This window comes from Pollicipes pollicipes, unplaced genomic scaffold (assembly GCF_011947565.3).
Source record: "Pollicipes pollicipes isolate AB1234 unplaced genomic scaffold, Ppol_2.1 Scaffold_6052;HRSCAF=7182_pilon_pilon_pilon, whole genome shotgun sequence".
In the NCBI taxonomy this organism is placed as follows: Eukaryota; Metazoa; Arthropoda; class Thecostraca; order Pollicipedomorpha; family Pollicipedidae; genus Pollicipes; species Pollicipes pollicipes.
The window spans coordinates 21,007,613-21,034,889 of NW_023596805.1; the positions used below are offsets into that span (position 1 = coordinate 21,007,613).

Genomic DNA, 27,277 nt, shown 5'->3' on the forward strand with positions numbered 1-27,277 from the left:
GGATTGAGCTCTGCAAATCCGCCTGGCGTAATAGGCTTACCGCTGCACAACACAAACTCAGGAGCATCCATTCATGAACACTGCAGATAAAAGCTAAGTCGACTTATTTTACAGCGCATGCTGAGACTTGAAGTAATACTGTATAGGATGCGTGGAACTTCGGCTTGCACGCTTGTCCATGCCCGACGCGCCAATGCAGGCAGCTGCTTCATTATTGTACGCAGGCCTCGTGACCAATCACACATACACCATGGAAATCGATTCCTCGCGTGCGATATACGAGTATATCACTACACTGGCCGCGCGTCACTCCTGCAAAATGATAACGGAGCATATACCACTTTCTCTGCAAAGATGTATTCATCAATAAATCCAAGAATGTACCGATGTTGTACACGCCATGCAGAAGAAGCGTCGCAATTCTTAACGATAAACATCACATGACCAACAAAATGCAATCGCATGTTACACGCCAGCCAATTACCTTGGCCCACAATCTGAAAAAAAAACACACCTGTCTGAAGCGCAATCGCCCATAATACACTAGCCGCGTGAAAAGCACACGGACTGCGTGCAATTCAATTAAATTCATTGCTGTCGAGCGTGCAGCCAGCAAGAAAACACTTGACACATTTTTGACGATTACAGAACGAAATGGTAACACTAGATTTATGCGGCCACTGGGCCACCTTGTCCAAAGCACCTTCTGAGACTTCGCCTATGTCAAAGGCATCGAAATGGTTTGACAATGCACAAGTGAGACAGGGAACCATTCAGTGGAAAAATGATGACTATTTCAGTTACAGTTTCAGCGTCCGTCGCGCAAAAAAGCTGCTGCTAGGGCAAAATAATCAAAATGCCCGAAGACATCTGACAGCAGTACCAGTCTGGACACTCACAATAGCACGATGAAAAAGGCCTTCAGGGCATCACTACACCACCACCCATGCCATTCCGGCCAACACACACACAAATCTCTGAGGACGTCGCAGCGGCGGACACATTTGGAGCTGGCCAGGCGCCTGCCGGGACGCCGGCGTCCGGGACGCCTGCACCCGCCAGCGTGCCCGACAACCGGCAGCACACGCTAGCCGGGGCCGGACGGCTCGCCCCGCCCCTCCGCCTCCCACTCGTACGGACCGCGCACGCGCGTCGGCACGATGGAGCGTACGTCCTGCACGGCCACGCGGTGCACGCACTGCATGTGCCGGCGCAGGCTGAACACGTTGCCTAGCGTCTTGCCGCAGAGCATGCAGCGCGTGGCGCCCTCGTGCTGCTTCAGGTGGTGCGTGAGCGTGTCGTGGCGTAGGTAGGTCCTGCCGCACACCGGGCACCGGTGGGAACCTGCCGGGACGCGAGCTGTCATCGGGCCAGCCGGCGGCGGGCGCGGAGAGGCAGCCGTCTGAGCTCTATTGCTTACATGTCACGCACGATGTAACTTACGAGTGTTCGAAGTCGTGTGCAAAGCGCCTGCAGAGCGCAGCAGAGGTGAAACATGTGTGCTGTTGAGTTCGAATGTAGCAATGTGGACAGGCCACTGGACCGGTTCATAAGCAAGTGTGGCCCGCAGAGGACACGCTGCACGCCGTTTCAAAATAACGGCGTGATGACGCAAGTCGCGTTTGCATTGAACATCTGCAACTCTGCAAGTCATGTGCGATAGGAGCAAAGCTTCTTCCCATCCATTCAGCATGCAACAGGCCCAACACAATCAACCCTAGACCTAGACCATTTGAAGATGATGAAAAGTGCGTCTGCGTCAGCGCTTTCAGACTGTATATTTAGTGGAAGAAAAGGCAGAAGACAGACGAGTATCGACAGAAGATGCTAGTCGTGAGGCACAGGTCGTCAGTCCTCGACGAATAAGTTTGCCATTTTTGTATCCGTTGTAACTAAAACATATGTCAGCTTTATCAGTGCAGATTTCAACAGAAATGTAGTAGAAGTTAAGCCGTCACGCGTAGACAAGGCCTACCTCACGACTAAGAGACGTATAGTGTTCTAAATTCATGACGGTACGAAACGATGAAATCCCTCATCACATCTTGGTTTATTATGTACAAAACAGTTCCAGTGAACAGTCAAAGGGTCGTCAACAGAAAATAAGATTCAGCACGTGGTGTTCCGCTTCAGAAGCGCCTGCTTGCATGTGGCCCACAAGAAAAGGTGGCCATTGAAAACGGGCGAATCCAGACTGTGTTCACCCACATTCGTCATCGTTTCTGACCGCAACTGTTATAAAACAAATTCATCACCACGCCAAACAGCCACAAATGTCAGCTTTTCCAGGGACGATAACCAGAGGTACGACACCAACCACATCCTGCATGTCCAAAACCCAAAACCCAGTTAGTATGGGTCACGAATCCACTTATTCCATCCAACACAATTCGCGAAGCACGTAACACGGAATTGTTGAGACGGCTGCGCAGGACAAGGGCCTCAAGTGACCGCCTTTTCCAATATTCCACACCGTTTGCCATCAATTCCGCGGGAGCTGCTTTCCTTTCAATCCCGACATCTCCGAACCTATCGCACAACTGTGAATTGAATACAAATGTCCTTGTGAACGACTCCATAGCCGTGCTCATCAAGACAGCATGACCATACAACTGATTCCTAGGTACCTTCACAACAATGATTGCTCAAATGTATGCACAGATGTCATAAGATTATAGGATTTAAGGGACTTGTGGAACTAACCCACAAACTTCGGCAGACATGAGAAACGTATCGCATGCAAAACGCATGTGCACTAACCAGGTCTTCCCTCCCACACGCACTCACGAATATGTCAAGATTGTCTCCACTGAATTCAGAACTACTGTACTAAACCATGGTAAACCTTAACGGCATTTTTTCGGCCCGCAACAGCCAGAGTAACTGGTCACAGCGATTCTTCAAAGGCTGCGCGGCGTCCATTGTTGAAGTGCCCCATTTACGTCCGCACACCATCCAACCAAACTGGCGTGGTTTCAGTGGACGATCTCAGAAAACGTGGTGCTGGTGCCGTCAGCGACTGCCGCTGTTGGTAGCGACCCACGACAACGGATGCCGTCCTGGAACGGTCGCGCTGTAACTGGCGTTGAGCAGGATCACATCCTCAGTATCCTCCGGAACCACGCCATTTCAAGAGACGTCCATCAGGAGCCCCATTGTCATCGGGAGCAGTCTGTGAACGACCTCGTTCCGTTTGGTGCTGAGCGGGCCGCGTTCTCAGCGGGCGCGGTCCCGGAACGGCACCAGCCGATGAATCTCTTCTCGACTCAGCTTGTGCACCAGCACCATGTGGCGGCGCAGGTGAGAGACCTTGCTGGACACCTTGCCGCAGAGCAGGCAGGTGGTGAGACCCTCGTGGACCTTCTTGTGTAGCGAAAGCGACATGGCGTGCGAGAAGCGGCGCCCACACGTGTCGCACGACAGAGAACCTGTGGGCGGTTGAAAACGCGTGTACACGCATGGCAGGCTATCGCGAGAGGTGCAAATAGCATGAGAGCGTACGTGGCAGCGTGGCCGTCTGGGAAGGCATGGGCGGGCAGCGTAGCTGTCTGGGAGGACATGGGCGGGCAGCGTAGTCGTCTGGGACGACTTAGGCGGGCAACTGACTGACTAAAACGCAACGCAGGATACACCTGATAAAGAGGAAAAATGCTTTGTAGTAATCTGTCATGTGTCTCCTACTAAACGCCACTACATGCCACTTCACCTCAAAGGCGACAACCACGTTAATAAGAGCTCCGGCAGAGGGTCGGTAATAGTGCGCGAGTCAGACCATGTGACATGCTTCAAGCACCGTACTACTCATCGGACCCGAACGCAAGGATCGAAATGAGAAAAAACTGCCTGTAACAAATAAATTTCATTCATGAAAGTGTTATCATCACGGCATCGATCAACCAACACGCCCATGTTAACCAACAATGTACAAAAATGACACGGTCGAACCAACCGTCACAATATCTTTTGATAACATGTGTCTATATATATATATATATATATATATATATATATATATATATATATAATGCCCGTCTTATGCCAATGCATGGAAAGAATGGCGTTGAGGCCCAAAATTATCGTCAGACTCCCTCACCCATTATAATTTTCACTGTCACAATGATCAACGCACTTGGGAATGTACCACTTTGTTTTCTCTCTTGTTCCTTTCCCCCTCTAATCGTAGCTCGGCCACGGATCCTTCCAAGTAACTCGGTGTACACACTTCGGCTATACAGATGACGGAACGTGGTTCGTAATTCACAGCACGCACATAAATAGCGCGGCTGCGACAAATGGTGGACCTTCAATAAATATTGCAGTTCCTACCGTCAAAAACGCGTTCAACCTCGTGTCAACTTTCCCCGGTCGATGCGTTCAAGAGCATGTGACTTGCTCGCTGTCGGCATAACAGTGCATACCGCCGCCCGCGTAAAGGAAGAAGACAGCTATAAACCCGTGGAGAACGCCGGGAGCGCATATTGCGCGCGACCCGTAGTTTATTGCAGACACCAATCTGGCACCAAGGAAATACCAACCACGAGATAATGACCCCTCAATGAACGCACCCAAGCCTAAAGCACCACGGTATCATCATACCACGATGATAACTGAGAGACAAACTGCGCCAACGATCCCCTCCCGTGTCGGATTGCATATCAGCGCATTTGAGCTGGCTATCAATTATGCATCAACGATAACTGGAACAAGTTCACAATTGTGCCGGACAGCTGCGCTGCCCGCACGCAGCATGGAAAATGATACTTAGTCTTCTCAGAGTCTGTCACAGCACAAGTCTAAGCTAACATCTTCGATCACACTGAAGTTCTAGCAGCTCACAAACTAGCTTCAGGCCGGCCGGGCGGGAAACTGAGGCATGCTGCAAAAGTTCAGTGCCATACAGCAATCGCACGCACCGACGCCGGCATCATTCCCATGGCTCGGCTAGCCGTGACACGAAGCACAACAGCCACCCAAACGCTGCCACTCTGAATGACAGGCAATAACACAGCCTAACGCCATCCGGGCAGCAACCCTTCTGTGCCGTCCCTAACACCAGCGCTGCTGGCCTCCGACAGAAGCACTCCGCCTACCAGACGGCACCAGGCGGTCGACCTCTTCCCGAGTCGTCTTGTGCACAAGCCTTAGGTGGCGGCGTAAGTCTCCGACCTTATTGACCACTCGATCACAGATCGGGCACGTCGTCAACCCTTGGTGCATCTTCATGTGAGCTTTCAAGGAATCTTGGGAGTAAACGCGCCCACATATCTGACAAACATTCCCGGATTCAAAATCTGGGAACAGCAGGAATGGTGGGGGTTAGAAAACCTGCGAGATGTTCGGCATAAGGCCTGGATCGCACTTCAAACGGAATATGTGATAATATGCACGCTCATTCACGGACAAAAATAAAAATAGATCAACGCTGTCCAGTGTGGACAAAGGCCGAAAGGTGCCATCACTTCCTCCTGATTAAATGACGTTTTTGTTCGATACACGCGTCGTAGATCAGCAAAAGCACGCTGAAGACGCTTACTCCATAACATAGTCCATTTATCCCGCAGGCCAGCGCACGGTTAACCAACTACTTGCCGAGTTCACCCATCTCTCCAACTTTTTGTCAAAGCAGTAGGTAACATTTTGAGAATGGGTTCACAGTTGTGGAAGCAGCAAGTGATACAAAACACATGTCAAACTAACTCGTGACATCTAGTTCGTCGTGACAAGGCGTTACGCAACTCTTGCAGTTTATTAAGGACTGCATCGTACGCCACAATTTAACATTTTCTCGTTTCCGTAAGTATATTCTTGGTATGAGCAAACCGGCATAATAATGGAATAAAACAATTCAGCGACGTGCAGACCAGACATTCGGCGACACGCGTGAGGTCCGATCTTCACATTCGGCGCCACGAGTCAGCTCCATGCAACCACGTTCAGGTACACGTCTCAGCTGCGCGTAACCCACTCCATGAACATTGAACGCCGTTGAGCGCCTGCTGACAGCTAATTAAATCCGACAAGTTAAGACCACAGCATGCCGTAAACACTTGACACATGCTTCAGAGTACTCCGGCATCGTTTGCACTGGGACCAACGCCTGGACTTGACCGCTACCACGCCCCGGCGAAAGCGGGACAGCGTAGGCACTGCCACGCCGTCCCTTCCGCTAGTGCTGCCGGCCGCTGGGAGACTCGCGTCTCCTGAGACTCGACGGCACCATGCGTAAGACATCTTCCGGTGACATTTTGTGTACGTCTCGCAGGTGCCGACGCAGGTCGGGCACCTTGTTGGCCACCCGACCACAGATCGAACACGTTGTCAGGCCCTGGTGCATCTTCATGTGTGTGGTCATCGACCCATGGGAGTAAACGCGACCGCATACGTTGCAAACTTCGCCGTGCACGTGGGCTGCAAACAGCACATATACACGTTAGCGCAGTTTGTGCACAAACAGTGAAGGACGACAGCGCAAGGTGTCCAAGGCACACTCTGAATTGATTCCACAGTCGAACGTAACTCCACTCTCGCGCAACGTAACCGGACGCATCTGCCCACCTTGGTCTAAGACGGCGTGGTTCTACCGTGATCTTGAAGCATTCGTCACGTTTATGAGCCATGCGCACAGCACGTCGACCGCAACAACTCCGCGGAAGACATATTCTATACGTCGGTATGACTTGGACCACAAGGACGATGCACGAGTTACCCCCGCATTTGCAGAATTAAGGATCTCAATCTTCTCGCATTTTGCTACAGCGCACGTGTTGGGTGTATAAGTATGCTCTTGCCTCACGAGAACAGCGTCGCTTCTACACGGCATCTTCCATAGCGCGCTCCATAATGTGGGGTTCCATAAAATCACTACTTTGACCGCAATGCTTATCAACATCAGGAGTTCAGCATGCAGTCCTATACTCTCATGAGCTTAACAACCTTTCCCAACAACACGATACAACTCAACAGACCGTAGCACGCAAAATGTGCGCAAAGCTTTTGGAAAGTGCCGTGATATTGTGATATTGCGCCACTTGCAGTGTTTCGTTGTCCCGTACCCTAAAAGAGCCTCATATTTCTCAAACATGCTTTATTTCTTGCATCCGCAAAGGATTCCGTTTCTCTCCAACATAATTCAAACAAGCACAACATTAAAACAATCAAGATGATAATTTTCGCGTCGTGTTTTCGTGCGGCCAACCAGGGTCACAAGTGAAACACAATTTGTGATAGCAATGTCCCCAACTGGCAGACAAAATAAAGGACAATATGCGCACCGCGGGCATGTTTTCACCGACGTCCAAGAGCAGGTATCACTCACCAAGAATACGCAAATGATATCGCAGTTCAAAGCTTGCACACCTAAAGAACACTCAGCTATCAAAACCACCGATATTCACCGCACAACGTCAAGTTCCGTGCGTTAGGACCGGGCTGATGACGTCATCTCTGAACCACGCCACTTGACGTTCTGCGTACGGAGACCGCAATCACGTCCGCTCCCGTCCGGCCGCACCCGACGACGACTTCCGTCCCACAGCCACATCACATCGGCTTGTGTATGGGGACCAGGCTGATGACCTCGTCCCTGGAAAGGTTGTGGACCTGGTGCAGGTGCCTCCGCAGTCCGTCCACCCTGCTGCAGACCTTGCGGCAGAGGGCGCAGGTGGTGACGCCCTCGTGGACCTTGCGGTGCAGCCGCACCGACGCCTCGTGGGAGTAGCCGAGTCCGCACACCTCGCACCTGTAGGCCGCTGCCGGGAAACGTCTCCTCTCAGAAAGAATCAAAAATCTGCGCCGAGGGCACACGAGTCTCGCTTATGTGACACTTGTAATGTATAAGTGGAGCATTCACACTCCTCTTGGGTATATTGTGTTCGGGATGGCCGGTCCGAAAACTAACATCTCAAACTGCCTTCATTGAGAAGCTTCGCTCATCCATTACTCTGAAATACGACAGTGAGCATACGAAGGCTGTGGCGCATACTGGCCATGGCGTAAAAGCCTGGCCTAGTTCAGATTTTACTGACGGCATGTTAACTAGTTTGAAATAGGTGTGCCGGCTGCGCTAGTTAAAGCACAGAGCCATTAAGTACCACGGTTATCATGGCTGCATCATACCAGATGCCAAGACGGAAACCCTAGATTGGTCTTACATCAAAATATATATACCTCCCTGGCAAGAAAGACAGCTGAACGTAGCCACTTTATTTAAATAATTTGGTTCCAATACCAGACACATGTTGACATTTCGTGATGGTTTCACAGCAGACTTTGCCGCATAGCATTAGCCCCACGACAGCAACTTGTCGCATGTCAACAGGCTGTTGAGAAAGCGTGACGATCAACTAAGAGACCAACCAACGTAATCGTGGCTTAGTGTAGCATCGTGGCCAACCCGCAGCGGAGTACGGCAATGCTCTCAATGCACTTGTAAACACTTCTCAACTATACGCTTTCCATGACGAGCACACGCTTATAAGCATGACTATTCCACAGGCAGCCACACCGTGGACAAAACAAGACGACGCTGGGTATATCGAACCTCGCAATGCGCAGCATCAAAATCCAACCACTTGCACTCGCACGCCATCCCATTCTTCTCGCATAACCACACTGCGAGCGCCGTCGCGTCCACTCGGCTCTCCGGGTCGCCACAAGCTGTCACGGAAGTCATTCTGCAGAATATTATCGCGAAGACACATAACGCATTCCAGTCCAGGACGCGCCGGTACCCGGCTCGGCAGCAGCGAGTCCCAGGCGGAACAGTACAGAACCGTCCGCGCGCGGTCATCAGGAGGTCGTGGTCGCTCCGGCCAGCGGGGCAATGGAAGCAATCTCGCGCCGGGACATACAGTGCACGCGGCGCAGGTGCCGGCGCAGGTCCTGCACCCGGCCGTACACGCCGCCACACAGGGGACACGTCGTGAGGCCCTGGTGCACCTTGCGGTGGCGGGCCAGCGAGTTGGCGCTGGAGTAGCTCCTGCCGCAGACGTCGCAGCTGAGCGGACCTGCGGACCAGGCCGGTCTGTCAGAGGACAGGCGGACCTAAAGACCAGGCCCGTCTGTTGGAGGACAAGCGGACCTACGGACCTGGCCGTTCTGTCAGAGGGCATGCGGCATTCGCACGTCAGGCTGGGTTCAGGAGGTCGCCACGCAGCAGGGCTGTGTTTGGTTCGAGGGAACACACTGGTATAAGGCTATTTGTTTGACGGGAGATGATGCCTGGATTGTTTTTCATTCCATAGCCTATTTCGGGTGGTTGTGACAGTCCTCATGCTCGCTGCGACCGTGACGCGTTGTAGAGGAAGCAACATTAATGGAGCTCACAGCATAAGACGTTGACAACTGCTACCACGCACGCCGCCGTAAGACTTGCTCTGCACGCTACTCCGTCAAGGTATCTTCGTCGACGCGGTCATTCTCTAACAGAGGTACCATTGCTAATCATGGTTCAAAACCTCAGGAAACTCGCACCGAACAACCCAAAAAGCGTTCCGTTACGATGAACCGCTACCTCAATTTTCAGTTCTAGTAATCTCAACATTGCGCCCACATTACCAGGTTCACAACTTTCATGTGTGATTATACATGTCTTATCCTTTCCATTGTTCGCTTTGCAGTCAGAAAACACTTCACATGTTAAAGAACTTCGCTCGGGACCTCGGTCACTTTTATATGCATCCACTCACATAAAATAGGAGCACTAACGCTGCACATCACAAACACGTGATTGTAGTAGGTTGTACCTTTCGGGGAAGGACACCACGTCAGGGCATATCAACATGAAAAAATGAACCTATGTCAAAACGCATTAGGTGCAAATGCTTCCGCTGCTGATGGCATGCAGCCATCTGGAAAAAATACGCTGTTGCAAGCAAAGACCCGCGGCCAGATCTTCAGCTTTGGCGCTATTAATAGACAGAGAGGAAGCACCAGAGGACCGTCGAATCCATGTGTAACAAGCGTAAAACTGTGTAGAACAAGAGCCCACAGGTGCTTAATACCATAACGAACCTTAGCAAAATACACTTTCCAAGAAAACGGACGAGTAACGCGTTCTTGCGCCGCGTTTGTCTACATGTCAGCACAAACTCGTCAGCCGCATCCACGTCACCGGTCATCACCAGGAACCGAAGGTCTTCGTCCAAAAATTCCACCCAAAAACTCAACCTTCATCTCGTAAAAACGAAACCGAAAAGACAAGGACTATGCTCATCGACATGTCCTTCACATAGAAATTGTTATTACTTTACACATTCGTCCCACCTGTGTGGCGCAGTGGTCCGTCTGTATGTACAACCCAATACATTCTCAATCAAAACCGCCTTTCTGCGGAGCCAGCGTGCCACAAAAAACAAAGCGCCGTGATCGGAGCGACCGCCGTCATCTGAGCCGAGCGCCGTTGGCGAACATGGTGGTATGGGGGATGGGCGGAGAAAAAGGACGCCGCGCGCCCCATCCTGGAGAGGCTGACAGCCAGCGCAGTCCGTGCCCGCGCTCGCCCGGCGCCGGTACAGACGTGCAGACGTGCAGACGAGCACCTGTGACGGCGGCCCACGCAGAGATCAGGGCGACAAACGGAACGACTGCTCGAGCCCCAGCAGGCCGCCGCCGCCGGCGGACGGCAGGCTGGCGCGCGCCTCCACCGGCGTCAGGCCGTGGCTCGTGCATAAGTGGCGGCGCAGATCCTTGACCGTGCCGTACACCTTGCCGCACGCGGGACACTTGGTCAGGCCCTGGTGCATCTTCTTGTGGCCCAGCAGCGACTCGAGATGCTTGTACTCCCGGCCGCAGATATCACAAACGTGCCTCTCTGAAAGGAAGGCCAAGTGAAAAGTCAGGATGGTGTGTGACCGACGACCTGAATGATCTGAAGTGAAATTTCTGTTCATCTGATGGTGCCTGCCATCGGAGATAACGACCGCGTGATTCTGATACAGATATCGATGTCACTCCATCAATTCCAAAAGTTGTACGCACATCTGCCTATAATGTAAATTTATCCAGATATCGAGACGAAAGCGTATGTTTGAATAGCTGCACACCATTCCATGCACAAATTACTTGGCTGGACTTTTGCCTGCCAAAACACGCTGATTGCACAACGCGTATATTATGTTTTGAAACATGTACGCATAGCAACGATGCCAGGATCTACATCGAGTTGACAAAAACATTTAAGAAACCTCTGACAGTGAAAATATACAGGTACAACGCATTCCCCATCAAATCAGAGCGAGACAAAGCGAGTTTTCACGGTATCCAATGTCCCAATATAGTCACCTTAGTACACCACTACACAAGTATTGTTATGTGAAGTCGGCATAAACGTCCACACACGGCATGGACCGCGTAAATAGCGAAGCCTGAGTGTAGCACGCTATCCGCAAGCCTGTAATGCCTCACTTTATCAGTTCGTCCACGTAGCATCCTGGGCGTGTGTCACAACAAAGTACTGGCTGTTTTACAACACACTGAACTTAGTGTCACTATGGTTGCAAAGTGATGATCACCAACAATTTTTCTGAAAAAACTTCTCCTGCACACCGTCGAAGCGAAAGACAAACAAGAACGTAGGAGTGTTTGTGACTTATCAACAGCGAAAACATGTTCTCACCAACCACGGCCGTTGTCTCGTTTGTAAGGTACAAGTAGGTACCGAAAACCTTCCAACCGCCGATCCAACTATACAACTGCAAAGAGCATCCGGAGCGAACAACAGCACTTATTCCTGCTGTTTATGACCATCACACGAGAGACAAGAGCCTTGGTAATGTCATAACCGACGTCATGCGAAAACAAAACCAGCCGCCTCAGCATCTTGTCAAGGGTAATTATCTGTGCACAAACACAAATGGACTGGCGCGATCACGAACATGGGGCGGTAGAACATACACCGAGCACCGCGTTATATACACCCACATCGGTCACGGTCGAAAGTGTAGTCGCTTACACCTCCACCCGGTCGGATATGACGCAGTGACGGGGGCAGAGAGCCACTGCAATTGGCATCGCCAGAGAGACCCAAAGCCCTTCGCGACGTCATGCCACTCCGCAGCTCGGACAGAGCCACGGCAGCCGGCTCACGGATATCCGGGTGCCACAGCCAGTCCGTCATACATCCGTCGACATCGGGTCCAACCCGCCGGCGTCGTACACACAGCTGTCGTGACTAGAGAATCGCGCGGCGGTGGGGGCGTCAGGCGGCGTGGTCCACTTCGGCGTCTGTCGGCTCCATGCCGTGCACCTGACGCAGATGTCGGTTACGCACGCCGACCGTGCCGAGCGTCTCGCCGCAGATGGTGCAGCGCGTCAGGCCCTGGTGCTGCTTCCAGTGCGCCAGCAGCGTGCGTCGGTACTTGTACGCCCGGCCACACCAGCGGCACACGTGGCGCTCCTCAGACGCTGCCGGCAGACGCGCACACGTGGCAGCCGCGCGGGAGAGACGCGGCGTACGCAACGCGACGGGCAGAAGAGCCGGCACGTGGTCACGTCAGGAATGAGGGAAGGAGAGGAAAGGATGGCTGAAATCAGGGCCGAGGAGCTGACACAAGAAGAACGGATGTCAAGTCCTGCTGATTCAAAGAATCGGCGCAAATAATTGTTCATCGCACTGCCAGCTACTGCAGAACAAATGCAACACGCACAATGGAAATGGTTGAAACGGAACAGCCATATGAGTCTGGGAAAAAGAACACTTCTAGCGATTTGGTTAAACAACATTTCCTACCATGTTCACTTCCCTCGCACGGCGCGGGCACCTAACGACCAAATCCATAGTATGGTATGGTGAGATTGCCACATAAAACGAACAGTAACATGAGCTGACATCCTGTTTAATTCGTCTATTCGGGTAGATGGTTTTGGTAGCCTGCAATGAACCATCAGAATGTACAAGGCGGGCATATCCATCTCCGTAAACTTGGCTTTAAACATGCGAAATATATACAAATGTTGCTCGTCAAGACAACCAGTATTCGTTGCCTGCGCACGCATTCAAAAGTTCATAATTGGGCACACGTCAGAACTCGGAGAAGAAATAAATGAACGTGAGGATACTGATCATACATATCATACAACTCACCACACACACACACACACACACACACACACACACACACACACACACACACACACACACACACACACATCACGTCGGTACCAATGCCCCCAAATAACTGCCATATTTTACCCCGAAATTCAGCGTTTTACGCGATCTTCTAAATATCACGTATCTCAATGGGGGCGGTATAACCGCTGTCTGTAACTGCTCAAGAAGCCTCACAGTCACTTCAAACACTTGATCCATTCGGCACTTCCTTCGGTTGCACTCCCCCCCCCCCCCCCCGCCCTCCCCCTCCCGTCAAAATACCGTCCCTGGTCACTAAGGTTTCTGAAGCATGACATCAAATGCGATTGGCGATTACAGCGGAAATCCTTGTCACTACAGCTATCGTTGAATTAAATTAGGCATGCGAACAACTTCATCGATAACCTGCAGCGATGCAGAAGGCAATATCCAAGACACGCAGTTCAAAAGCTTGTCAAACCACACCACCGTGATGGGACAACTTTAAAGCCTTCTCACTGGGGTCGCGAAGGGGAAGGTCCACGCATCTGCCGCAAATCCTCCAGCTTCATGGCGTGAGTGTTGGCCAAATGTCTCTTGAGATGGTGCACCATACTGAACGCAAAGCCACAGACGGGACACGACGTCTGGCCCGTATGCTTCTTCTCGTGCATCCGCAGGGAGTTGGCATTGCTGTACCACCTGCCGCACGTGCTACACTGATAGCCTCCCCCTGTCAGGACAACATGTGAACGTCACTATCCTGAAAACATTTGACACAGTGTAGACTGCACAACGGTACACTGAACTCAACAAACCACCCTCTACACTCAGTAACGATCTATTCACCCTATAATGTTGTCTTGCAATAGGCCAGACCGAGCTTTTCATACATCTCCTAGCTACCTGTAAATGCTCTGCCTGCGATACAGCATAAAAAAGCCCACACCAAGCCCTCGCTATCAGTTGTCACTGCTCCGATGCCATCCATACGGAGCTCTTTGGAAGTCATCATCGGCCCAGAGTCGATAGCTCCGACATGGGTACGATTTCGTTCCATCGTTCTGTTTAAGCTACCTAAAAAGACATCCCAGGCAGATTATGTTGAGCAATTTAGCTGTACGTGATCAACAGGCCTGGCAAAGCGCTAGGGGCGTACGTCATTCCACTTGACTTTTTGGCTTAGGCCACTTAAATAGGGAGAAAAGATCATATAGCGGTGACTTAATTTCAACCGGGGCGGGAAACAGATTGCTGTTTCTTAGCACGATAACTAGTTAATGTCATTGCATGATGGTGAAATTGCTCATGCAGTACAAGAAGCTCTGGGTAAGACATAAAATGTCGATTTCGATGAGATCGCTCCCCAAAACTCTTGGCTCTGCTTTTTTGCTGCATTCCTGCCGAAAGTTACCTCTACTACGTATTTCACTTTGCCAATGGGGCTAAGTCCGTGGCAGCGAGGAGCGTGCTTCGACGCACGTCCTAAGCATGTTGTTCGCATCTAGAGAACATCCGTTACAAGTGAACAGCGGAAAGAGGGAACAATTTGTTGTTAGTAAAGCGCAAAGAGCTGCGACAAAACGACACAACTTTAACATGGGTGAGGAGCAGCTTTCCAGGACGCTCGGCACTATGTTGCCATAATGTATTCCAGGATGCCTTTGTCTTCGTCAACGTCCTTAAATGATACCCAGGTTTGCTGCGAACCTAACTCGTTAATTTTGCTTTATTGGACCTGAAACGACAGCCTGGTATCTTTGTCCTTGCGTATATTTCCACATGAACAAAGTCCTAATATGGTACTAGAACGCATCACAGCTATGGCCACACCCATAACCGTTCACATTTTTTAAACATGCGGGAAGATTTTCCACGAAAACATCATCTTTGCGGGTTACATATTCAACCTTGTATATTCATGAAAATCTGTCACATCGGCAGAGAAAGACCCTGCAACGTTTGAACGCACCACTGTTACAGAACTACCTCTCATTTTGCACATAGTTTGGCCTAATACACGGGAAAGATGCAACCAGCCGTATTACATCGAGCAGTTTGCCTAGCCCTGTTGACAGCACATTTTGGCATGCAAATGGCCCCCCGGGCGAGTGGACCGGAGCTTGCAGACCTCACATCGTTGCGCGTTCCTATTTAAGTCAGGCCAATTCTCGAGACCGAAACCACACCTGGGGCTCAAATGACTGTCTCACTAGGGTTGCGGCAATGAAAGGGAGCACATTTGCCGCAAACACTTCTATTTCACGCCATGAGCGTTCGCCATGTGCCTCTTCAGGTGGTGCACCATGCTGAAGACGTAGCCACAAACGGGACACAACGTCTGGCCCGCATGCTTCTTCTCGTGCATCCGCAGCGACTTGCGGCTGGTGTACCACTTTCCGCACGTGGCACACTGATGCGTCCACCCTGTCAGGACAACACGCGAAGGTCAGCAAAGCCAGCCTGCCTGAGGTTATTCACTCCCAAAATACCTCGTGCGAGTGACAAGCACCCACATTATGGCCTCAAAAGGTTCTTAAGAGCGTCCGTAATATACTGTTCGTTGTCCCAGACAGCTCTTAAGTAGGACAATAGTAGCGATTCATTTTTCGCAAGGACTTAATTGCATAGCATACTCTTCCTTTGAATTATATTTTGATTCAATCACTATTAACTAGAACCCCAGCATTTGCGACTCCTGTATTAAACACACTCATGTCATATGTGCTTTCCCCAATCCTTCAGTGTCTTGAGAAAACAAACTGTATCACCCATGCGATAGTTTGAATGCCAATACTGCGTCGAACCGTCATCAACATTGGCAACTGGATAACGCTGGCATCTACGCCGTTTCTTCCCTTCACTAGCGCGTCCTTAACCTGGTCGTCGCCATTGGAGCTTCACGACGCCCTCTGTTGCTGAGACTATATGACGCCGCCTCCCTCTCACCCTCACACGCCGGCCAGGCGTCCGTGAGAAGCCTGTCAGTCGAACGCTTACTAGCAGTTCAGACTATTCGATGTTAGGGGTCTCACACTGTGTCATAGTCTGCATTCGCCGATGTAAATGATGAGTAAGCTTTCAGATAAGAAACGTCCTCACCCTGTAACTCTCGCACCTGCCTCGGTCCATCATATCGAAGAGTTCCAGGGTGTTCCAGTTCGAAGGTTCCAGGGTGCTAAGTCTTGCATCCTGCTTAAACGCACACACAATTCCCGCAGCTGCCACATTGTTCACATTTTTATGATACGTGCGGCAATGTCATGAACGCAGAGGGTAATGACATACTTACCCGCCCACACCTATTTCAAACCTCACGCCATTTAGACACTGAAACGTATTACCGCTCAAGCAAACAGCAATCCAGACTTGAATGTACACTGTCAAGAGAACTACGTAATCCCAACCCATCAATGCTCGTCCCGCATTTATTCGGCTGGCCACTATGAAACGCAGCTCCCGAAATAAGATGCTGCCGTCCCATGTCACGAGTCGCCAGTCACCCAAATGCGCAAATCCCTGCAGTAAAACACGGCAGACCAGCCGCCAGCTCTTGCCCGAAGTGTCGTGAATTCCCAATCCCATAACACCCGGTTCGAGCGATCGCGGACCTCCTCCAGGTTCCGGACATGTCAAACCGGCCCCCACATCATCCGATGGCCAGCATACCTTGTCTGGGGCGGCTGAGTACACTGTCACGCGCGTACCTTATCACACATCTCCATAGCGAACACCGGGTGGCGCATCACGGTTTGCGGACGGCGCGCGGCGTCCACCGTTTGTTGGTAAGCCGATCGACGTGGTCTTTGTCCAAGCTGTGTACGTTTCGCATGTGCCGCCGCAGGGAGAAGGCCCTGGCGAAGTCCTCCCCGCAGACGGAACACCGTGTGAGACCGCAGTGCCGCTTGGAGTGCTCCCACAGGCTGGTATGGTGCGCGTAGCGTGCGCCGCACACAGTGCACACGTGAGCCGCTGTAACAGGGTAGGGCGGGTCACCGACCACCGCCGCCCGAGGCATGCGTGGCGCTGAGGTGATCGCCAGAAAATGGGAGCAGTCGCTCGCGAACGGCACCGTGTCCTGACACATAGCACTTGCCCACTGAGCATGATGTCGGCGAGGGTGGCTAGGTCAGGTCACTAGAAGGGACGAAACTGGTGATGTTTGAAAAGACACAAAAAGTGCGTCAAATGGGGGGGGGGGATACGACAATACCTTTTAACCTTTACTTCCAACTGGCGATGGTTGCTCGCTATTCTCCTCCCCAAAAATCCAATAACAAGTGTGTGGGAGCCGTCACACTGCATGTCCAAAATAACTCAAACACCCAGGCACACAACTTGGCGCCGTATGCCAGCAGCACAGAATCGATCATATCAAAATATTGCAAGTTATTCATGCCTCCAGGAGAATCTACGGTCAGTTCCCTAAATAACCCCCTAGTCAAATTATGGTGTGTCATTAGTATTTCACGACGCACTCAGCTGGTGACGCTATATGGCGTCGCCCATCTCTCAGCAAAACCGGGCAACGCGGAGGAATTAAACCCTGCACCTCTTGCTCTTGCCAGATGCGCGGCTCGACCCCTTCACTACCGGTAAGCCTAAACTTATGGATGTCCACTCTAGAAACTGGTCACCAACAGCAGAGACGACCCTAGTAGGAGAAACAATGAGTATGCCACTACGCATCGCTTTTTCGAATACAAAATCGAGCAACCTCGCCGACGACAGCGGCAATGGTGTAAATAAAGTATACCAAAGCCTTTGATTTCCAGACATGTCATCGTAAGGAGCTCAAGCAATTCCCGAAACAAAGACTGGGAACAGGTGTTCAAGCAACATTAAAACCAAATAGTAAACGTCCCCGAAAGGCCCCAATTACAACGTCGCATCAATGCGACACGTCGAATGGAGGCATGGAAAGTAAGCTCAGGAGCTCGAAGGAACATCAGCAGTCTTACCTCGAATGCACTGGGAATATTTCACATCGTCCACAGTGCAAATACTATGTGGTGCGCACCCAATACTACCCGGTGTTCGCAGCATACGAACCGCAAAAGACATAATGCCCCTGGGCGCCACGCCAAACACATACCGAGTTTTTTCAAAAAGCCACAAAGAATGACCTCATATTATAGAAAAATGAACTGTATTGCATCACTCCCAAACTGTCACTAAGAACGCAAAAAGGCATTGCCTTTTAAGAACAAGCAGCTGTGAGGCAAGTTAGAGCCTACGTCCAGAACTGTACACCTTTGTGCCGCACCGGAGCACCTTTGGACTGCGCCTGCTCACCGGAGCACCACCAAACACCGCTGCGAAAGCTAAGCGCCAAGCGCGATGGCACGAACTGCAACACGCGTGCCTTGAGATGCGTCCCCGAAGTAATGGGCGACAACTAGCACGCAGGGGACGGCACCCAAAACTGCGCACGGCACGACCCGAACCTACCAGACTCGGATAACAGCCACCTTTCAACAGGCATCACATGTAGACCTCGGGCTCCATCTTGTCCGACGCTTGGTTGCGTCCCAGCCGCACCGGCGGCCCAGTCATTCGACGGCCATTCCACGTCATCAATCCACACGTTTGCCCCGCGGTGGCCGACTGGAGTATCCTTCGCGTCACTTATCCCACGTCTTCACGCAGTGATCATGGAGCCACGAGCGGCGCATCACGGATCGCGGGCGGGACGCGGCGTCGAGCGTTTGTTCGTGAGCCGGTCGACGTAATCTCTGTCTAGCTTGTGCATGCTTCGCATGTGCCGCCGCAGGGAGAAGGCCATGGCGAAGTCCTCGCCGCAGACGGGACACCGCGTGAGGCCGCGGTGTCGCTTGGCGTGCTCCGACAGGCTCTTTCGGTGGGCGTAGCGGGCGCCACACACGGCGCACACGTGAGTCGCTGCAACAGGATGGGCGCATCACGTCACCGACGCAGTGGGGCTTCAGCTGCAGCAGACGCCTGAAGGAATATTCTGTCGTTGTTGTCATTGGGGGTTTACGACGCACTCAGTTGCTGAGGCTATAATGGCGTCGCCTGCCTCTCGCCATGGCAGGACGGACGGGCACAGTGCATAATCGAACCCCGTACCTCTGGTTTCTCAAACGCGCAGTTTAGCCACTGCACTATGGGTACCTCTGTAACATCCTGTCACTTCGTAGGTGAGAAAGGGACGGTGAGGATACGGTCGTAACACTTCCATCAAAGATATTAAGGACACTGAACAGCAGAGCGTGCCGTAGATGGCGCGGAAATGGGACAACTTTCAACTAAGTGTAGAACGCAACGCCATGGTTTGCTTGTCAAATGATCGCAATGATTCGAAATATTGATGTGTGGTCACTCCCCAGAATGAGATATTCCAACTATCTAAGCCTCGGCACAAAAGACCACCACAGTCAGAGCGCCATAAATCAACGATCAATCAGGCATAGTCACAACGAACAAACTGCAGTGATGCCAGCGCATAAAAGGAGCGTTAAAGGGCCCCAGGTAAGTCTGCCTCTTTAGACGTTCCCTTGGAACACCGCCAGCCTCTTACGCCACACAGTCTATTGCAAGCACCGAAAGCAGGCCGATTTCCAGCGTCAGTTCAGATACGTCGCGATCCATGGCGATTCTTGTCGGCATGCGAAAACTTCACATTGGTCCAGTTGGAAATCGCTGCATGCGTACGACATTGTGTATTTCCTCGATGACCACGTGAGACGTCAATGCGTAGCGGGCAACACGATGCGCACAGTAGGAATCCATGTTACCTGGCGGTCCGAAATGCAGGGGGTAGTTCGATGCGACCCCTCAAGTAATTAAACCAAACTTCTTAACGACTCCAAAAGCGGCCAAAATAACATGACGACCAATACCAACAAACACCTATAACCTGTAGCAGAAACAACCACCACTTGATTGGCAAACATCAGAGTTTGTAGGCCGCATTCCCGATTGTTGAGGTCCGAACAAAGCTAGGAATAGAGCTGGATCGGTATGCATATTGAATATTGTCGCGCAATGTATTATGATAGGGGATCCGCACTGCATGCCGAACACGCCTGCACCAGACCCGAAAACTTGCAATTCTACATCAACATGAAATGATCGCACAGAAACATGGGAAACATCACCGGAGGGGAGTAGGCATTAAACGCAATTGGCTGTGCAGCCAAACGACGCAACCTTTCGACCACCACGGTACGCCCCCGTACTGCATCTGACCAACCGAACGCCACCACGCACACAGCTTCCACGCGCCTCGCCCGAAGCATCTCGACACAACCGCGAACTAGCGGGCCACGGCTGGATGCATCGCACGACTGGGCATATTGCACACACCAGCCCGCGCTTGTTTTGTTATAAAGTTCTTCCCCATGGTTTGCATGGGTGCCTTTTTCAGTTCAGGGTATCTGAAGCATAGCTTGGTAGGTGTAGTCTGAAACAACCACCGCAGCCGTGCCATCCCGTTCGACGGATCATTTTGCTCCGGCCTTTCCATAAACATGAAAGCATATGGTTTTACGTGCCGCACAATGCTGCGGTACGGTTGCGCCGGGCCCCGACTGCCTTCACAGGCCAGTAACAAGCTGACGTCTCCATTTCAGTCGGGCAAACGATGCGCCAGCTCTAGAATCGTACTCCGTGCTGCAGCATTATTACTCCAGCATCTTTCCCTTAGACCAATGAGACGGCTACAGCCGGCGTGGCGCACGAGCACACTTCGGGCAGGGCGCGCGGCCGCTACCAGGTGGCCCCGCACCGCGCCGGCGGCCACCACTCGGCTGAGAAAGACGCGAGGGATATGGCCAGGAAAATGCCGGGACAAGGGAAACTACCCGAGCATAGTCACACACATACTGCTTGAACAGGACAATAATTTTCGTATCTCATTGAACCCGTCGCAGGTTCGCTACCGGTCACGAAACACGCAAATGTCACATCTGTAGTTCTGTTGGTACGGAGCCGGACAGGCTGCGCCTGAAGTGGCTTGCAACGAACGGCCCATTGACAACCGGTCAATAGCGCAGGCTGCGACAGTGCGGACGCTCTACAGCACTGAGCGATGTGCTGAAATGTTCAGCACAAGCTGCTCACTGGACTAAAATAACCCTTTTCGCATGGTGCCGGCAAAGTTCTCGTAAGCAGTTCAGATTGGCGATAACCCTGCTCGTAAAGGCACCCCCTCACAACAACCAGTTGCATGTGGCACCTGCCTACGAACAACGTAAACGACAAGATAAATTACGCTATGTTTATCATCGCAAAATAGACCATTACTCCATGTCACCTGCCGCCGGGAACCGCAAGAAAACATCAAGTCTAGGGCTAAACTGATCCGGATATATATATATGTATATATATATATGTATATATATATGTATATATATATATATATATATATGTATATATATATATATATATATATATATATATATATATATATATATATATATACGTGCGGCGCTAGCTACCCTCTCACAAACAGTGAGCAAAATTAAGTCATCCCAACTAGCTCGGAGAAGCCGCCGTATTGTTCTGAAGGTACTTACGTAATGCAGCGTGCCCTGGATCTCACGCCGGTTGGTCTGCGTTTCACAAAGCTTCGTAAAAGTAGATCAATATCAAGGCAAAACAACCATCTTGTCAGACACATGACAAATCAGCTAAAACAAGAATCATGCACAACTGCAGAGGGGATTTCAAACCAATAAGAACAGCCACGCACCAATTCACAGGGACATATCAAAGCAATACGTCTGCCTACCAGACCTTTACAACGTGTAATCGCTGTTATCAAGGGATTTACCATAACGTTAACGCGAACAGCTGATGTCGAACGAGCGACCCCAAGAACATAAAGCGAAAACAAATATCGAACACGGACTACGCGCGAGAATGTCTTATATAATCATACCAACATAACACAGCAGTTTCATTCATGCATGATCCACGATCAAGCTGACCGTCCCGGAGGCCCAGAGCATCGAATACCCGACACTACCGCGCCAATGATCACCCGACCCTCGTTTAAACCGGTCTAAACGGTCTTCACCCACGCACTAAAATCCCATGAGGCCATTAGGGAATGTCAAAAAATATTGTCTTACGCCAATGCCCCGCGTCCCACCAGGTCTGCAAGACTATGCATTTTCAAACTGAATTGGCTGGACATAAACCGAATACAGTAGCATTTCAAAACATCGTATTTATCATGCGCGAAATGCAAAAGCTTAGTGAAAATGGCTTGAAGCAAATAAATGATGATAAGTTCTTGATAAGAAAATGTAAGATGATGAGATACGTAACTCCATCTGATAAGTTCAAGGGCGTCAAGTATGAACTGAGAAGCAAGATCATCTTTAAAAAACGTAAATTCACGTACCTAGGTCAAATGCGCTCCTTCACGCACAATCCCATCCTTCATCTTCGTGTTCCAAAAGCACGCAACTGCAAATCCCGGGCGCTTGCCGCAACGCATCCGTTTCGTCACAGGCCTTGACGACGCTTTGAAGCGAAATACAACTTTTCGTCTGATGTAACTGCGCATTTCTTCGCGTTATAATTTACTATGTCATACGAAGTTTTGTACAGGTGCGGTACACCTGACAGCCTTGGGTGTGTGTTGCATGGCTCGCTATTGGTGGAAGTGCTCTACCCTTCCAAGGACTTTTAAGGGGCAAGCGCGGCACCTCCTACACTTGACCTCTGTTAACATTATGCATGATTTCGAGGAGTCCATTCATTCCATGACGGTAGCGAAGCTAAACGACCCTTACTACGTCCTGATGTCCAAAAATCCAAACTTTTGGTGATCTTTACGGTACAGTGGGCGAACTGTGAGGACACCTGTCGCGTAGAATACGCGGATTTGATACTTCTGCGCCGGAACAGGACTATTCATTACCCGATCCCAAGAGTAGCTCCAGGAAAAGCGGGAGGTACCCGTGACCGTGTTTCCAGCTATCACACATTCCAGGTGGTGCCCGGCTAAAGTGCAAAGCCAGCTGCAAACTTTAAAGGTTTTCGGGCGCGCCGATTGCAGCGGTCATTGGACTTTGGCTGGCGTATTAGGTTGATGCGGCCGCTTATGACAAACCACAACTCTAGATGACTCACGCATTGCCAAAGCTATGATCACCTCAATGGTTACGAGGTAAGCGTACAATTTCATCTACCTCACAGGCGGACTAGATGAGTCATTTGACAACAAACTTACTGGGCATTTTATTTTGTTCATTTTGAGGATATCAATGGACAAGAGTAATTGGAGCGGAGTAATGGCACAGTACAACACTTCCTTAAACGCAAGGTGGACGAAATGCAACACATACGAATAACATGTGACAAGATAAGTGCAATGCTCAACACGAGACATCCGACACAGGCATCACCGACTAGTTTCAGATGACGTCCTCTAAAATTATCAATCGGTAAAAAATGGAGATGGCACGTTACACAACGCAAATTACTTGGGCATCACACGGAACTGTTCTCATGTTATCTGGGCATCAATCATTTCAGCTTCTTAATGCTAAAAATGATCTCCCCGAACGTGCTCCAAGAAAAATATGCAGCTTGAAGACGCCGCTAAAAGAATTAAGTCGCGGACATTGGGACTTTTCTCCACTGGTAAAAGCTAACCAACTATGGCAGTAACTGTACGAACTGCACGAGATGACAAAAAGTACGGCTGAAAAAGTCCACGTAGCATGTTTTTAGATACCCTTGTTTCTGAAACACCATTCGCATTTCTACGATAACTGGGCGGATAAAAGTGCTGTACGAGCCCCAAAGATGCGGCTCGCCGACAGCCTCATGTACGTTAAAAAAACCGTGGCATCAACGAGATCATAGATATGCTGTCTGGTATGTCACCAGCAGCGTGACCAATGAGAGGGTTTTTTTCACCCCATACGTGTGGGGTGGAATTTCTTTCGCAAATGCAAAACAGGACTCCAGACCTGCACAGCGGGCGAACTCTGATATGAGGAGTGTTTGCTACACAGGAGAGGCTATAGAGCCCCTGTTTTTCCCCGGCATTATGAGTCATCGCATCATACTGAGGGAACATTGTATTGTAGTCGTCAGTCTGTGTGAAAAGTGACAATATCACCAACGTTTGCTTGATAACATCGTTTAACCAGGACCTGCTGGCATACTGAACACCCACTGCTGTCAGCATAATTATGCCGTGTTGAAGCATGATTTCACCCAGCAATCGATACTTAGCTGCAACGTACTTTATACTTCTTGCTAAGGAGCGTCGGTGCGCGACATGCTCATGTTTCATAAACCCATAATCGGGGGCAGAACTCGGAAAACCTAGGCCACGCCTTTTAGGCATTCTATCTCGCATGGCAGACGCTTGGGAACTTCATTACATTACCATTGCCTTCTCTACTTGGCGCTAGTGTTTATCAAAGGCGCATATCTCATATCTCATATCATATCTCGCACAGGCGCTGTGTTTATCAGTTGGGCGTGGAAAAAATACAGGCATAATTCCCTTTTACACTGGTATACTTATCTTCGACCGCAGTGACCCAAGCGCACGATAATTCTGCAATTAGCTCCATATGCGACGAAGACGTCAAAACATCTCGCACAAACGCTACAGCAGAGAAGCTCCAATAACTAATACGTCAAGCAGACGCCGGGATACATTAGCAAGATCCTCGGAGGGCCTGGATATTTCGAGCACTGCTCATGGTTGCGAGGAAACGTCGACAAAGCGATCCACCGGGTGAAAATAAAAAAGAAGGGAACGAACTGCGATAAGAAATAGATCCTAAACGCCCTGATGTGCTCTCAGCCCACATCCTGGTCGCTGCAGGTTCGGAAAACGCACATAAGCTATACGTCTGTCGGCTGCGTAAAAAGCACAACCACGCCAAAGTACGCTGCTTACACCAGCACTAAGTTACGATATGATGTTTTACTGATGCCGGTCAAAATAAAAGATAATGACAAATATTAAACCGATGCCTGCAAACAAACTAGAAGACACGATAACGTTGAAATTGTGGTTTTGATATGTACGATTAGCACGAGAACAGGTCGAGTATAATGACTACCATCGATGACTACGTGGATGAGACGAGTCACGTCGAGCATTGCACTTCCTTATCACAGCACACACGAGTAAATGCCATCGAAGGTCACATAGGCACGCCAGGAGTGCACAAGTTCTGATCGTTACGCGAATGGGCGGATGTAAACCTGCGTCTGTGTTGTGTGCGCTCAGCCAATGTAGTGATTCAGTTGTTCCGTTTGGGGGCACAAAGTAATACAACGCGATAGCAGTTTTGGAAATGGACAAGCGAACTCCATAGCCATCAATGCTTCTGAAAGGTAGCGTCATTGCCACACAATAAAATTTACCGTAACCGGACAGGCCGCAAGAGCTCCCACTTAGTAGAAGCCAAACGGTGAACAAAATTTTAGTCTCAAACAAGTACGCAGGGCATGTAACAAAGGGCGCTTTTAAACGAACCGGGCGGCCAGAACAGGTAGGCCTGTTGCTACAGACTTGCGCCGAGTGAAGAAAGTGAGGTAATGGCCCAGGGGCGATCTCGTTCCGTCTTCAGCTCTTCAGCCAGTTGGGGAGCGAGCATAGTGCCTGGTCGGGGTATTCTTCTCGTTCCTTTCTCTCTCTCTCCTCCATTCTTTGTCCTCACTCCGCGCAGATTACTCGCAGTTCTTCAGACGGCTACCACGTAAGGCCTTTAGTGCCACCAAAACCGCGCTCATTTTCAGCTGTGATTGCCTTCAAAGATGTTTGATTTTTGGTTTAAAAGGGAACGCGAGGCACGCGGTCACCCACCCTTTTACGGATCACTAGTGACCGCAAAGGCCATCTTAGCGTTCAGCAGCCATGACGCCATTGGGATCCGAGCCCGTCCCCTCCCCCTCTCCCATATGGGAGCCGAAGATGCTAACCACTCGGCCATTACGCCCCTTACGGGGCTTGATTGCGTTACACTCGTGGCAAACGTACTTTGCTGCTGGCAAGCAAAATAAATGAGAAATTTTGAGCCGCTTCGAACCCATTAGACCACACCTGCTCCTTCCAAACGGCATTACTTCTGCACGCTTGCCGGCTGACGAAATCTAGCATATTACGTCACCAAGCCATGAACGCATAGCCCACCCACAGCGCGCCCTCAACAGCTAGCGCCATATTGCTATGCAGTTCCTTGGTTAGCAGGAAACCAGGCTAGTGCTCTGGATTTGTTGACACATCTATGACGGACCAACTTTTTCAAGACAGTGAAGCGTGCCGGTTCGTGGGCAATCAACAGCTGATCATGACCAGGTCTGCGTTCCGCCGTCTTTCTTTGCATTCACGGATGCGACTTCTGACAATGTTCGCCCGAAGAAAATCGCCAAGCATTGGGTCACTCGTTTGGCAGACACGACGGCAGCCGTCGGACATGCGCGGTTCTGTGTCTGTGTGCCTGGTACTTTTGGAAAAGATGGCGCCAGGTTCGCCGTGCCGCCCGTGGTCGGCCGGCCCCGGCGACCCATGTGACCTTCGATGGTTCCCGACGCGCCGAGCAGCAGACGGTGTGGGACCAGCGGGGAGGAGGTGGCGTGTGTGGGCGGCCACCATTTCCACACACTTTTAACAGTTAACGGAGCTGACGAGCAACACCGGCCGTGGTGTTTGTGTTACGATTCGCCACGAGACAAACCGCCCGCCCGTAGGAGGACGGAACCCGTCCCGTTCTGTCCTCCTCCCTTGCAATATCGTCCCCCTTCCCCGCCCCATTCACGAAAGCCCGACAATTTCATCCATGCTCAAAGCCCATGCGTACCAAGCGACCACCTAGGCAAAACCCATTTACACGACCTGCTCATCCACCCGCCAGCATTCACACCCCGAATCCTGACCCCGCATCTATCCGACCCCCCAACTTCCCGACTTCTGCCGCGCTTGCTCCTTCAGCCTACCTAGCACGGCTCCCACAACCACCTGTCCAGCCCCTCAGCCCCACCTACTGCCCCACCATCCCAGCACCTGTCCAGTCACAGAACGAGATACCGCGCACGCCTTGACATAAAATCTAAGTAAGAGACCACTCATCTCGATTAGCCGTGGTCTGGGATGAGAGCGAACTACATAAGAACCAGCAAAGACAACCAACATGCGACAGCTAGGCGGTCACCCCAGGACTGTCCACAAACGTCCCGCCAAAAGCTCATGAGCCCGTCCCAGAT

At 50.9% G+C, this 27,277-nt stretch overlaps 1 protein-coding gene across 1 annotated transcript in view; it reads right to left on the reverse strand.

Annotated features, from left to right (window-relative positions):
- Positions 1-390: 390 nt before the first annotated feature.
- Positions 391-27,277, reverse strand: part of LOC119104609 (transcriptional repressor scratch 1) — a 28,245-nt gene continuing 1,358 nt past the window's right edge. The window contains exon 3 of the mRNA XM_037228330.1: positions 391-1,344. Within this exon, the coding sequence (XP_037084225.1) occupies positions 1,088-1,344 (257 nt within the window). The 3' untranslated portion in view covers positions 391-1,087. The remainder of the gene's footprint in view (positions 1,345-27,277) is intronic.